Below are 14,628 nucleotides of genomic sequence, written 5' to 3' on the forward strand. Positions count from 1 at the left end.
ACCACTGCGACCTGCCTGCAGAACATTTCAGGAAGGGGCCTTCAGTTTGAATCACTCACTGTGAGGCCCATCGGAAATGAAAGAAAAGTAGATCTGGAAGAAACATGCAATGCAAGCACAATAAAGATGGCTATCCTCCCTATCAGCACGTAGATCAGATAAACCGAATTGCTTCCAGACACCCACAGCCAGTTGGCAATCATGTGATTTAGGAATGGAAACTGCAATAAGCAATTTATGGGTCACTTAGAGACAGAGGCAGCATCGGTAAACATGCAGAATCAAAGAGCAGGAGAAGGTCGGTGACTCTGCAGGGATGCTCCAGCTCAAGATCCGTTGCTTCAAGAAACAAACAGGAACAAACAATGGCGACGACGTTTGGGTGCAAAATGCCAAACTTCCATTGATGTTACGTTCACACCAGCCTCGCCAACATGCGCCCAAGTGACAACTCTTGATGAAAAGTCTATGTAAACGTGCAATGCTGCGCGTTTCAGGCCTCTATGTTCAAAACTCTTACAATCACGGATCACTGCGCAACTTTTTAAGTCCATTTTTGGGCTCTACGTACAAAATGCGCAGCCATTGACCGCGAGTTAAAGGTTAAACCAGTTGAACATTGACTGATCAGGGACTCGGATTTGGTAGTGACGTATAGATGGCGACCTTTTTCAAAACACTGAAGTGTCAACCGTTTGAAAATTGTTCAGGGAGGACAAATGAATAAGAATCAACAGCCTTGCAATGAAGTGGGGAAAAAAAAAACTTGAAATAATATTTTCTTGCTTGCATATATAAGACATAGTAATTTCCCTTTGATTATATTACATCTTTAAAATATTTCCTGAAGGCTTCACTTTACTCACTGCAGTGGAACATACGTCTACTGTATGAAAAAAAGATGATTTTATACATATTTGGAATGAAAGGAGAGAAAAATATGAGAAGCTGTTTCAAAACACTCCTGATAGCGCTCTTCTTTCAAGGAAATGTCTCTTTAAAGGTGTTTTTCAGCACCGTCTGAGACCACAAGAACTAAGAAATCAGTTGTGAATACCATAAATTCTGCTCAATTCAATTCAACTTATTTGTATAGACCAATGTTACACCAATAGTTGTCTCAACGGGCTTCATACCGGTAAGCACTTTGAAATCTGACCAGAGCAGTGGTTGTTGGTACCGAAAAGAATTTAAAATGCAGAAACAAGCCAAAACCGAGACCCACAGGAATATTTTTGCCGCAGCAACGAGGAGAGAGTTTACCTATACGGAACTAGATACAGTGTATTTTCAGAAGCAGCTTAATGAGATGTGAACAAATGACACCTTGTGTCTTTATTTTTCCGTGAAGTTTGGCTGCAAGCATTTGTAAATGCAACTCATTTTCCAGCAGTGCACACTGGTCTATCCAGACTTTCTGTAGGTGTTGGATTACAGTGCAATTTATAAAAGAGAACAAGTGTTTGATAATCTGGCAGATTATCATGTGAGGCTTTGGGTGTTTAGGTGTTCTCTAAAGTCCAACTGTGATCATCTTTTGATCTATTTTAAAAGTGTTGCCAGTGGTCTTTTATGATAAAATCCTTTTTAGGTAAAATAAATAAAAACTGTGTTGTTTTCTAGGACATAGTTTCTTCAGAGCAGCAGGAATTCTTAAGAAATTCCCCTCTGAATCGTGGGTGGGACTGTTGCTATGAAATAAGTCGGCCCCCACTTCCTGTCAACCATCTGTTGACACCCTCTCCTGATAGCTTACAGCCCCAACATTAGTGGTGCAACAAAAATGGCGAACAATATCAGAACCAGATGTCAGCTCGAAAGAGGAAAATGAAGCCGTACATGGATCTATTTGTCTGCAAAAATGACATCAGAATGGAGCGGAGCAGAGGGCTTGTGGCCCACCGATTGTAGTTTTTACATTACACAGGAGCTCTTCCTAATGGAAAATTTTTCATTTGCGCCTGATTCACAATGATATGAATAAAGAAATACTCAGAAATGCAATTTTAATCTTAATTTTCTGAATATTTATTCTCAATTATTAGAAAAATGCAATAAGTAAATGTTAAAAAGACACAGTTTTCATCATAGTGGGTCTTTACAGAAAAGGGCAGCACAACTCTCACCTTCCATTCATCAGTTTATCCCTTTCCTAAAGATGGATATTCCCAAAATCTGATGCCATTAAGGTTCACACTGTCAGTCTTCGTCTTTTATTTACCTGTGACTCCCCACCCCCCTTTTTTAAAACACAGTTTCTCTCTGTATTACCCCTTTAAGGCACAGTTGTGCTGTTGTTCAGCTCTGATTCCATCACTGTTACTTTGATTTAAAAATTGTGGATGGGTGTGCCCGTTTTCACATGAGGGAAAGCTAGAATCAGGTTGGTGCATGTAAACACATTTCTACTGAGCCATCTGGTTTTCGGGCAGAAATGTAAAAAAAAAAAAGTAACACACACTTTTCTTTCATAGATTTTTTTAAATTCTTGGTTCAGGTTGCAGGAGTTTGCCAGCGGTTATTGGACCTTGTAGAGGTCATCTGTCAGCCAGCACAGACATAATGAGACACATCTATACACACCAACACTTATTCCTAAAAACATGGCAGCTAACCTGCCATGCTTTGAGAAAAAGAAAAGACAACTACAAAGAATCTAAGACAAATTGAAAGCCATTTTTTAAATATAATTAGGGAGAAAGAAATAAAAAGAGAAATTCTTGGGAATATGTTTTACCGAAGAGTTTTCTCAGACGGGCTGTAGTAAACTTAAAGATTACTACAGACAAAATAAAATGATTAAATACCGGTAAGAGGACTCTAAACTCTCCTGCAATACTGATTGTTTTTGCACCAAAAGACAGGGTAACCACTTACAGCACCTTATTTGAATAGCATTTAAAGTATTTACTTGCATCCTGAGTGGTCTGTTAAGCTTGACATTTGAAAATATACAAGGAAGCTGCATGCTTCCCGCAGAAACCCATGTGAGATAAACAGCTGTAGCAGCTCAGCTCTGTGCTCTGCAGAGGTGAACACAAACAGCATTCCTTCCAGCTGATTCCTGCTGTCATGGAATGGATGCAGCATCACTTCTGTCAGAAAAAGGCACTAAATCCCACCAGCAAACAATATTCTAAACGTTTTTTTTCCATCAGACTTGTTCTGTTACACCTAAAAACAATACCTTTTTCTAAGTCAAGTCTTTGCATGTTTAAAACAGAGTTTTTCCATTTCATTTTTTTTGTTTTAACTGTTTAATTACATTTCAAAGTAGGATCTGAAAAAGGTTGATAACATGTGAGGGAAGCTGTTCTGCTGCATTGAGCTTGACTGAACTCTGAAATAAAAACCTTTGACAGGCATTAATACATGTTAAACCATGATCCGGGTGAATACTTGGCCATTAACCCTTACTTATTAATGTTTAGTTACAAAGTAAAAATAAAACAGTAACGTGAAAAGGGAAAACGTAATCTATGATGCAGCTTTTTTTCATAATGACAAAGGGGTTTTGTTATGAATTCAGCGAGTGACGTTTTCCGGAGTGCTTCTATTTTACGCACAGGCGCTGTGAAATTTGACTCGAGTTTAAGAAGCCACCACAGCAGCCACAAGTCAGAGTGTGTTCTCCTCTGTGCGCGCGTCAGGTAGCTCCATATAGGGACTGAAGAGGCACTTCAGAGCAACTCTGGCACTGCAGCCGCTGCATGATGGGGCGCACAGGGGGCAGTGCCATGTACACTCTCTCCAGCGTGCTGCTCTTGAGCGGAGAGAACCGTTCTCTGGATTCCAGTTTGTCCAGTGACCTCATGATGGGAACGTCTGGAAACGGCACCGCGAACTCGAACGGATCCGACCCGTTTGGCAGGAATGAGGAGGTGGCCCAAATCGAGATCATGGTCCTGAGCATCACCTTTGTGGTTGCAGTGATTGGAAACGTGAGCGTCCTTTTGGCGATGTACAACACCAAGAAGAAGATGTCGCGGATGCACCTCTTCATCAAACACCTCAGCCTGGCTGATCTGGTGGTCGCCTTCTTCCAGGTGCTACCGCAGCTCTGCTGGGAGATCACCTTCCGCTTCTACGGCTCAGACTTTCTGTGCAGGATTGTAAAGCACCTCCAGGTGATGGGAATGTTTGCGTCCACCTATATGATGGTGATGATGACTTTGGACCGTTACATCGCCATCTGCCACCCTCTGAAAACCCTCCAGCAGCCCACCAAGCGCTCCTACATCATGATTACCTCCACGTGGATGTGCAGCCTGGTGCTCAGCACCCCGCAGTACTTCATCTTCTCCCTGAGTGAGATCAAAAACGGCTCGGACGTGTACGACTGCTGGGCGCACTTCATCCAGCCCTGGGGCGCAAAGGCGTATATCACCTGGATAACAGTGGGCATCTTCCTCGTCCCTGTAGTCATCCTCATGTTGTGTTACGGGTTCATCTGCCACAGTATATGGAAAAACATAAAGTACAAGAAAAGAAAAACGACGGCTGGAGCATCAAATAAGAACGGGCTCATCGGGAAGAACTCCGTCAGTAGCGTCACCACCATCTCCAGAGCCAAACTCCGCACGGTTAAAATGACTTTTGTGATCGTTTTGGCCTACATTGTTTGCTGGTCGCCGTTTTTCATAGTGCAAATGTGGTCTGTGTGGGATGAAAACTTCTTGTGGGACGGTGAGTGATGAGAACAGAAAGATTTATTTATCGAGTTTAGTAAAAAAGCGGTGCGCAAAGCAACATATTCGTGCGCAAAGCTTTTACGCATTGACTTGTCATGCGTAAAAGAAAATCCACTAAAATCTTCCAAAAGACTATTTTTTTGATTAGTCCAAATTAATCTGGCTTCCTAAACCGATATCTATTTATGCATTTATCTATTAAAGAGTCCTAGTTTGTTTTGTTGTTGTTGTTTTGCCCCACAATTGTTTCAAAACCGTAACTAACATGCATTTGTTTGGTATTAGAAAAACCTAAAAAAAAAAGTCAGACTTTTAAACTTAAATATGTATGTTTTTTGGAGAAGCAATGTTTAAGAAAATATTTGTTTTTCTGGCCTCAGATTTAACTCACTTCTCCAATCAAATTTTCTCTGCTCCACAACCAGACCTCATGAACTGTCACTCAGGCAATTCTAGAGCCTTTTAGATGTACTAGATGTTCTGCCTATGAATCATCTCTTCTCCCTCTCTCCTAGATTCTGACAACACGGCAGTGACTCTGTCGGCACTCCTCGCCAGTCTCAACAGCTGCTGCAACCCGTGGATTTACATGATCTTCAGCGGCCACCTCCTGCAAGATTTTGTGCACTGCTTCTCCTGCTGCCGGAGGGTAAACGCTGATAAGAAAGAGGACTCGGACAGCAGCATCAGACGGACCACGTTGCTGACTAAGATGACCAACCGGAGCCCCACAGGCAGCACTGGCAACTGGAAGGAGCTGGACAATTCTCCCAAAAACTCTGCTCAGGCAGAGTAAACAGCTGAGCAGAGACATCTTAAAATGGGTAAAAAAAATTGCTTTTGTGGAAACAAAACAATGTTTTCCCTGATTTTACAGAATCACTCTTAACCCTTGTGCTATCCTAGGCACTTTAACATTGGGAGTTGGGTCATCTAGACCCACTAGACAGTGCTCTGAACCTTTTTTCTTCAATGATTTGTGATCCTCACTGGTGTCCATGGATTAAATGAAATCTTTCCACCTTTTTCATGGTAGGGAGAACACGTCAATGCAAGGGTGGGGTCATCTAAGATACCACAAGGGTTAAATAATATATATAAAAATGTACATTTTTCAGCAGGAAGCAAAATTAAACATAATCATTTTTTTTAATTTGTGATTTTGTCTTCTTGCTATGCCATTAAAACAGTTTACAAGGTTAAACCTTCCAGCAGCCTTGATGTGAGCTGTGGTAAAAATGTCTCTTCCAGGCCACTTGTTTCCAAGTATCCGAGTCAGTCACCTCATCCTTTGTGTTTGGATTTCCATTTGAGCTTTTTTTGTGAGCTTCCATTCACAGAAAAACATTTTGGAGGCTAAAATAATATAAAAATGTGATTTAAAGCAGTGCTTTTGAACTAAGATAAAAAAAAAATTCATAACAGAAAGTAAAGAAAACGGTTTGGGGGCTTTCAAGTGTGGGCGCGTTTCAAATTTTTCTTTTTTTTTCATTTGTCTGGGTTGTTTCATGTTGCAGTAGGAAGCCACTTTTGTGAACCCTCAAATGTTGGATTTCACTGCCAGACAAACATAAAGGTATTTAGTCGCTGGAGGAATGAGGAGGTGAGAGTGACTGCTTTTGGAGGATTCTCAGCACCTTCCTGCAGACCTTTCCCAGGGCTTTCAGAGAAAGCTGGGCAGAAGCTCACACATTCCTTACAAAATACGTCAGGCTACTTCCCACCTTTTTTTTTAGTTTTTTTTTTAGACATCCTGCTCCGTTGGGGGCTGTGTTTTGGCTTCATTTGCACTCAAGACAAAAACAATTTCCTGCACATTAATGTGATTTACAGCACCATAATGGGAGTGAGATCACAATAAGAGGCCACAAAATAACATGTACATTGTGTCAAAAGTGTATATATAAAGAGTTTTGATGTGTCTGAGTGTTCTGTGAACCAGTGTATGTCTCTATAAAAGCATATGGTATATTTGTATATAAGACACCTAAAAATCTGTACATAGAAATAATATATGTAAATCTGTTCCAAATCAAATCCTGCTTTTTGTCTATCTGTCTTTACTGAACAAAATCTTCATATTTTACAAGTATATGTTGATGTTTACACTATGAATACCATTATGACAGGGAAAACTAATGCATATTTTTACTGGAAATTGAGCAATTGTTTAACTTCCCCTAAGCCAAGCTAAGCATCTTACATTTGCCAAACTCTGAGGTTTTGAAAAAAAATCATCTCATAATAGAAGCTTCCGACTTGGAGGCTTTTCTTTTCTTAACAACAAGAACTCTAAAAGATGTATTGATTAATACACGAGTTGGATCAATCCCGATTCCCCAGTGACATTTTATTGGAAATCCTGATTAGTTCGCTTGGCCAAAGTTGTCCACATTACTAAAGATCTTTTTTTTTTCTTTGACAATAAATGTCTGGCCAATTTTATGACCTAAAAAAAACCTCCAAAACTATTTAACATATTCAGAAAGTTTTTTCCCCCCACAAACATTCTAGATGAGAAGTGAATCTCTTCTCTGGCAGACTACAATAAACTTTTCTGCACAAAGCTTAATTGCTCATCACAGGCACCTTTATTGCTCACTTACTAAAATCTGTTTTTAAGTTTGTGAAAAAGAATTGGAATTTCACTGCTGTTTGTGCTGCATTTTACATTGAGTGGCTACATCCTTGAGTTTCTTTTTGCTACTGAGTTTTGCTGAATACAGATACCAGAGTCTGTTAGATTTGAATGTTATGTAATAAATAAGATCCATTTTTTTCTGTTACAGGTATTTTATTGGGAGTTTCTTCTTTTTTCAATAGGCTAAATTAATTGTTATATGAACTAAATCAACAGTGTTATGCTTTTGGGAAACAATTTTTTCAAACATTTTTATTTGTTTGTAATACTTTTGGAGTTGTGGGGGGAAAAAAGATTTCATCCATTGCTAAGTTTTTTCCAGAAAGTCATAAACTAGCACATTTGTAATATAAAATATTCTCTCCAAATAAGTTAAACCTTAAATCTCTTTCAATCCACCTCAGGGTCTAACAATTAATCAACTTAATCGTTGAATTAATTTATGTTCCTACGATCCAACCAGATTGATCTGTCTAAGAGTATATTTAGACTGGGATACCCGTTTATTTCGGATCCAGATGATAAAAATGTCCTTAGGTCAGTAAATTGGATCGAATTGGATAGTTCAAAATGAACCAAAAAAATTGAAAGTGAATCCTATCGGCAACCACAAATAATGATGTGAATCGAATCATTGTTAAAATAAATCAATACACCCATAATCCACCTTAAAAAAGATTTTATTCTGCTGGATTATTTGTATCAGATTGTCTTGCGTTGTCTTCTTACCTTTACATTCCCAAAAAGAAATGTATGAATAATAGTCCTTATTATACCTCATCCCCACTCACTGAACTGTGAATGCTTTGTGGAGCATTTTTCACTTCAGGCTGTGTTCTTCTTCTGCAGGTTTTACTATAAATGTGGTTCAAAAGTAACAGAGAATTTGCGTAACTTGTTTGATTTCTTGGACACTATCATTGCAAGATCACCTTTAACCTCTTAAGACGTGCTGATATTGGAGCTAGCCCTCTACACACAAAGTCACAGGGCTGCAGTTATACAGAATTAACTACTGTGGTAATATGACCGAAAATAACAGGCCATTGTTAATGTGTTAATAGCTTGAATGTAGCTTGCACCACACTGTGCAATGATGAGCTGATGAACTCATGAAATATATCATGGAAATCATGAATGTAAAGAGCACACAATAGATTTTCAGTAAATCATAAAGAACAAATAGTGAATTCTGGTTTTAAACGGAAAAACACTGAGTGACCAAATATTGTCTTTCGATACATCAGATAATCCTGCTCGTGGTCTTGATATTCCATACAATTTGGCTTATGTGTGATAAAGTACATCACCTATCTGTGTCAGCCTGTTGCATCATCGTTCCATTTGTATTTGAATAACTCAAAAGCAGCGGATGAGAAAAATCAAGATCAGAAAAACAGCTCTTGCTCAGTGAATGCACTCTGATGAATCCAGGTACGTGAACAGATAAGTGGATCTGACAGGTCCTATGGAGTGGAACAGGAACAAAGACCTCCATATCCTCTGTTCCTTAATCAACAAAGGGGGGGATGTCTCTGAGAGCTGCTGCTCTCTGGGTCTCTGAACAAAGCAGATGAGTTTGAAAAGACAGAAATGCGGAGTTCACCGTTTCCTAGTTCATCTCCAATAAATCACTGGACCTCGACTTCATGACTGGGCCTTCAAACATGACTTCATGCGTCAACGCCATAGCTTTCACAAGTCTTTAGTCAATTCTGAACCGAGTGGAAGCCAAGACTGCAATCTTGTAGTCTGCAATCTGTACATTGTTTAATTTACACACCATTAATCTGTGTTGCCTGGGTCTGGTGCCAAGAAGATCCATGCCTTCCTGTCTTGTTGAGTAAACAACTTCCACTGTGCTGTTCTTGCAGGAACCAAATCCTGTTTTCTGTACAAATTGTGTCCTCAGCTGGCTTTCCTCCACCTAACACCCCAGCCTGTCCTTTAACCCATAACAGAAACTGTTGCTGCAGACTAAAAGCTGGAAGAAAAAAGATTAACTGTAGGTGATCCAAAAGGTTAATGAGGGATGTCCCCTTTGCACCTGAGCCAGAAAACTGCATCAAAAGTAAAACTTCAAAGCGGATCCTAAAGCAACAATGTGGTACTAAAGGTTTTTCATCACTTCGATCAGAAGAGTTAGATAAGATAACTCTTCCTGTCTCCACAACAAACAGCCATTTTCCTGCTCCATTGTTCTTCTTTTACCCTCCTTGAAAATGGCTCTTGCTGCTGTTTACTATTGTGTTGTAACATCGGCTCCCCTGAGGCTGCTCTGTCCATGCAAACAAGCGGAACTGAAGTACACAAAATGTGCCAAACAGTGAAACATTACACACCACAACAAGTGTAATAAAGGTAGCCTGTGGGGATGAATCAGAAAATAACAAATTATATAAAAACAACATTCCTCTAATAGACTTGCATGTCACAGTCTTCCAAACCTACAAGCTTTCTTTGTCAATTATCAAACTATGGAACCCTATAGTCCCGCAAAGTTCATTTTTCTCTCCTGCAAAATAAAAATGTGCGGGAAAAGAGATAAATTGTGTAAGAACAAGATAAACTTTATGTGAGATTAAAAAAAATTGTAAGAGCAAAATGAGAACTTGTGTGCACGCAGACTGTAAAACTAACCAAAAACAGTTTCTAGGCTTATGTGAGAAACATGTTAAAAAACACAGAAACCAAAATCGAATCCAGGTACCATATTTCTGCCCTATATGCCATACTTAAAAACTGTCAGTTTTTCCAAAAAACAACAGCGCGCCTTATAAACCGAAGCACGTATTATATATAAATCATTTGCAGTTGTGCTTACTGCTGTCGGAACGATGTTTTGGGTGTTATTGTGAGTCCGCTAATGTTGTCAGATTGTGTTTCTTTTAACGTGTCACTAACAAGGTTAGAAGTAAGCGTAGTCACAGTAAAGTTTCTTTTAGCGGTATTAGTATGTCTTTTACATGTTGTAAACAATGTTGGGAGTAACAGGTGTGGTAAATAGTCACTGTGAACGCAGTTAATCAGGTCTGACTGACTGACGCACTTATCTCTGACTCTTTCGTCTCACTCAATGCGTCTTATAGTTCAGTGTGCCTTATTCATCACATGAGTTTGAAAAGAGATCAATTATTGACGGCGTGTCTTACAATTCAGTGCACCTCATAGTGCGGAAAATAATGTACTTACTTATTATAAACTAATTCCCAGAATGTATCATCCCACTATATCCAGTTATCTTGCACTTACTGTTTTATAACAAAACAAACCTTTTTTCCCCCCCTCTTGTCCAACAAGTTTTCTTCTTGTGCTCACAAGATTTGAAAAAGAATTACTCTTTTCAGGTTTATGGGGCTCTCCACCAAACTGATTCATATTATAAAAACCAACAGAAATCAATGCGTCTTTTGTCCATGGCCAGTCTAAGCTGCCAGCACAGTGCATGTTAAGTTTTTTTTTTTCAAAGAAGGCCGTCTATGTTATTTTTTATAGTTAAGGTCTATACATGATGGAGTGCTGTTATTGAAAACGCAATCTTTTCCAAAACAGTAATAAGAGTTCGTAGGCTGCTCTTTACACTTTCTCTTTGCTTGGACTTCAAAGGAAAAACATAATTACCAAGAGGAGACTGAAAAAGACATCCAACATTAAATGTAAAACAGTCCTTTGATACCACACACTTCAACACATTTAAAAAAGCTGAAAAGTAAGATTTATATCAAACCCAGAAAATGATGAATGTTGCAACATTCCAAGTACGAGGATAAACAGATGGCCAGGCAAATCAACAGTATTTTCAAATCACCATTTTTGAGGTTTGCACGTTCCTGAAAGTGCGATCATGCAACAGGAAATAAGCTGCATGGTGTTGAGTTTTTCCAAAACATGCAATCCAAAAAATGTTGACGTTTTTGGGGGGGTTCAAGGTTGCAACGAAAGAAAAGGACATGAAGAATCAACTTGGTTCAACTGTGCAATGCAGAGCTAGTGTTGAAAAATAGTGTGTAAGTCTTTCCAAATGGTCTCACAATCAATAATCTGCTAAATTCAGCAGAAACGTTATGTGGAGTTGATGCTGGTCAGTCTTAGTTACAAAACCTCTGTGTGATTGTCAGGAGCTCAATTTATGTTTCCCTTTTTTTAACAGTGTGCAGAAACTCCAACTCAAAATTTGTGCAGCATTTCTCCCCAACCATTGCTGAAATCCTAACATTTTATTCCCAGCTGCGCCTAAGGGAGGGCCAACAGCCTGCTGTAGCAAAGAGAAGAAGGATCTAACAGAAGAATCTGAAAGTGTTTATTTGACTTTCACTGAAATCTACGCGAACTACAAAAGACTAAGAGATATAGATGATAAATGTAAACCCATTTGAAGTTAAAGTGGAATGGGAATAGTCTCTGAAAACCTCGTCTGATTGCATAAAACTGTGCAAGAAAGCAAAAGATTTGTTATTAACCCTTTTTTTGGAACAACCTGTAGTTCAGATTTAAGATTTTAAATAGTTAGTTGGGGCTTCATTTTATCATTTTAGTGGTTCAATGAAAATTAAATGGTGCAACAATCATGAATTAAAACGATATTTTTTCCTGATCAAATTTACGACTAGATAAATAATACATAAAAAGTACACCATTTGGTCACTAGAAAACAGGAAAATTAAATCAATTTGTCGCTAGTAAAAAGTGAATTAGTCTGTAAAAAACAAGATACACAATTTGTAAGTTCAAATTAATTATATATGCTTATCCAACGCATAATCACAGTACATTATATTAAAAATATTACTCCCCATTGTACAGTTCTAGAAGGTCCAAATTTTATTTTTGAGGTTTTTAGCCATGTTTCAAATATTTATTGCAGCGTAGAAGGGACATATGAATTCAGTTGATCTCACCGATTTGGATTATTTACTATGTTTTCCACTCTTTAATGAGCCTGAAAAATGTTAATTTCTAATCTATTTGTTAATTTAAGTTTAGACTGTTTTGGAGTTTCAAAAAAAGTATGTTTTTAGCTATATAAGATTCTTCAAAGATGCATTCCTCGTGGGTAAAGCTTCTATTTTAACTAGTCATGCATTCGATAAAGGTCATAAATCCATCTTCTCATTTACTTGAACCTAATTTACCTGTCAAGAGCAAAGGTATTTGAAAAACTCATTCAAGTAGTAACCAATCCTTGGATATATTTAATACTAAAAGATGCAAAGAGGAAATAAAAAAATGTACGTGAACTAACACCAACGCATTCATCAAAGAGTTGTTTTCTGTCACTCACTTTCTCAAGAGTCATTTTTTATCTCGTCTCTTTCCACTCTATGCACATATTCCATGGAACAATGAGTAAAATAAAGCTAACGTGATCAGCCTCCATCCATGCCTTTTTAAGCACCAGGAGGGGTAATTTGGATGTCCACCCGAATTAGAGAGACATGCAGATGGAAATTATAAGTTTTGCAATAGATTTCAGGAAAAAACAACTTTAATGAAAAGAAGTAAATCTACTTTATTGACAAGATTGGCAGTAGGACTGTACAAAAAAGTTTACCAGCTATCATTTAAGAATCAGATTTTTTAGAAGGACTTGTGTGAATTTGTAAGATTAGAATCCATCAACCAACAACCTCATGAGGAAAGTGTGTGGTTTGGTGTGAGGTTGAGGACCCGGATTATCTCACAAGTCAGCAGGGATCAGATCCTTGATGCTGTGAGTGTCAAAAACCCTCACATTACTGAGAAATCCCTGGCCCCTGAGGAGTCCGACACCCTGATGATGAGAAGTCAATAATGTTCCACAACAGAAATCATGCTGTTTACAAGTAACAGCCTCTAATTAAAGACTCCAGAGATGCTTCAAACTGTTCATTAATGTGACGGCAACTCAAAAACAACTTTTGCACTGTGCAATTAACCGCAGCTTTCTAAGAAACAAAACGATTATGAGATGTAATGTTTTCAAGTCAAACAGCAGCAGGAAAAAGCTGCAGTTTGTTTGGTCGTTTCATCCTCTTCAAAGTTTTGTTGATGGCAGAATCAACCCACAAGTCTGCTTAACCCCTCGACGTCTATTGATGCAAAAATACATCGAACAAATTCAGCCATTAAGGGGATAAAGCCCGGATTTTCCACATTTTGACACAAATGCATGCATAAAACTGTGAATTACAGACAAACAGAAGTTCTGCACAAACTACTTTGTTTATTTTTCATTACAGAATTTTGAAGGTTTTTTTTCTCTAATAAAAAAAAAGCTGCATCTTCCTGTCTGAAGTAAAAAAATAAATAAACTACTGTCATCTATGAATCATACAGATGCCATGAGATCATAGACTGACGTCAGATGAAAGCTGTGTACGCGCGATAAACACATCCAAACGAACAAACCAGCTTTGAATCAAAAGCAAAGCGAGTGAGGCGAGATGACAGAACCAGACCCTGAATGTCAGAATCCACACACATGCAAGCACCCCAGCGTACTGAAAAAAAAACACTTCAAACTTGAGGCCATCACAAACAACCACGTTAAATCATTGACTGATTCACTGTATCCCAAGAACAATGCCCTCAAAGCAGTTTCCTGGAAGCAGCTCAAAATGTCTTTGTTGTAACATGATTAATGAAGTGACACTGCAGTCATTTTCTCAAGGCCTTCAGTAAAAACCAACACTGCAAGAATAGAATTACAATAAAAAGACATCTGTTTAGTGAGAACATCAAACAACAGTAGCTTTTTTTCCCCCCTTGAGCTCCTGCTTATAGTTTTTGGTCCAACACATCAAGTACAACCTTGGCTGCATGCTTATCCTGAATGCACCTTGAATGAGATGAACGCCTTTCCTTCCTTGTAAAGAAACAGAACTGTAACGTCCTTCTCTGCGACTTGTCTTACTAGTTTTCACAGCTTGTTACTGCCATCATCTGTCAATCAAAGAAACTGCTTTGAAGTGAAAAAAACATTTTTTGGGGGGATCAAAGTATAATTTTTAACTGTGGGATTTTTCCTAAAAACTCCCCCAAAAGCTTAATATATAACTCCATATAAAGGAGTAAACAAAACACGCATTTAACTTCAAGATGTTGACTGAACGTCTATTTGACCACCAAAAATGTGCTAATCAGCTTGAAAACAAGACAAGCATGTGCACAGCAATCCTCATCTATTCTTCTTGTAAAAGCAGACTCAATCTGCAGCCCTGCAGGGGAAAAGTCTTGTTAACCACAAAATGTGGAAAGCAATACCAAAGACTAATGACCCCCCCCCCCCCTCCTCCACCACGCACAATGCAGCCGTCC

General features: G+C 38.6%; 1 protein-coding gene across 1 annotated transcript; it reads left to right on the forward strand.

Moving 5' to 3' along the window:
- Window positions 1–3,621: 3,621 nt before the first annotated feature.
- On the forward strand, window positions 3,622–5,514 carry v1ar2 (arg8-vasotocin receptor-like). The gene is given in 2 exon segments (NM_001308987.1): window positions 3,622–4,686; window positions 5,207–5,514. Coding segments are annotated over 2 exon segments (1,230 nt in total). The 5' UTR covers window positions 3,622–3,737; the 3' UTR covers window positions 5,488–5,514.
- Window positions 5,515–14,628: the final 9,114 nt, after the last annotated feature.

Source organism: Oryzias latipes, chromosome 6 (genome assembly GCF_002234675.1).
Source record: "Oryzias latipes chromosome 6, ASM223467v1".
NCBI lineage: Eukaryota > Metazoa > Chordata > Actinopteri > Beloniformes > Adrianichthyidae > Oryzias > Oryzias latipes.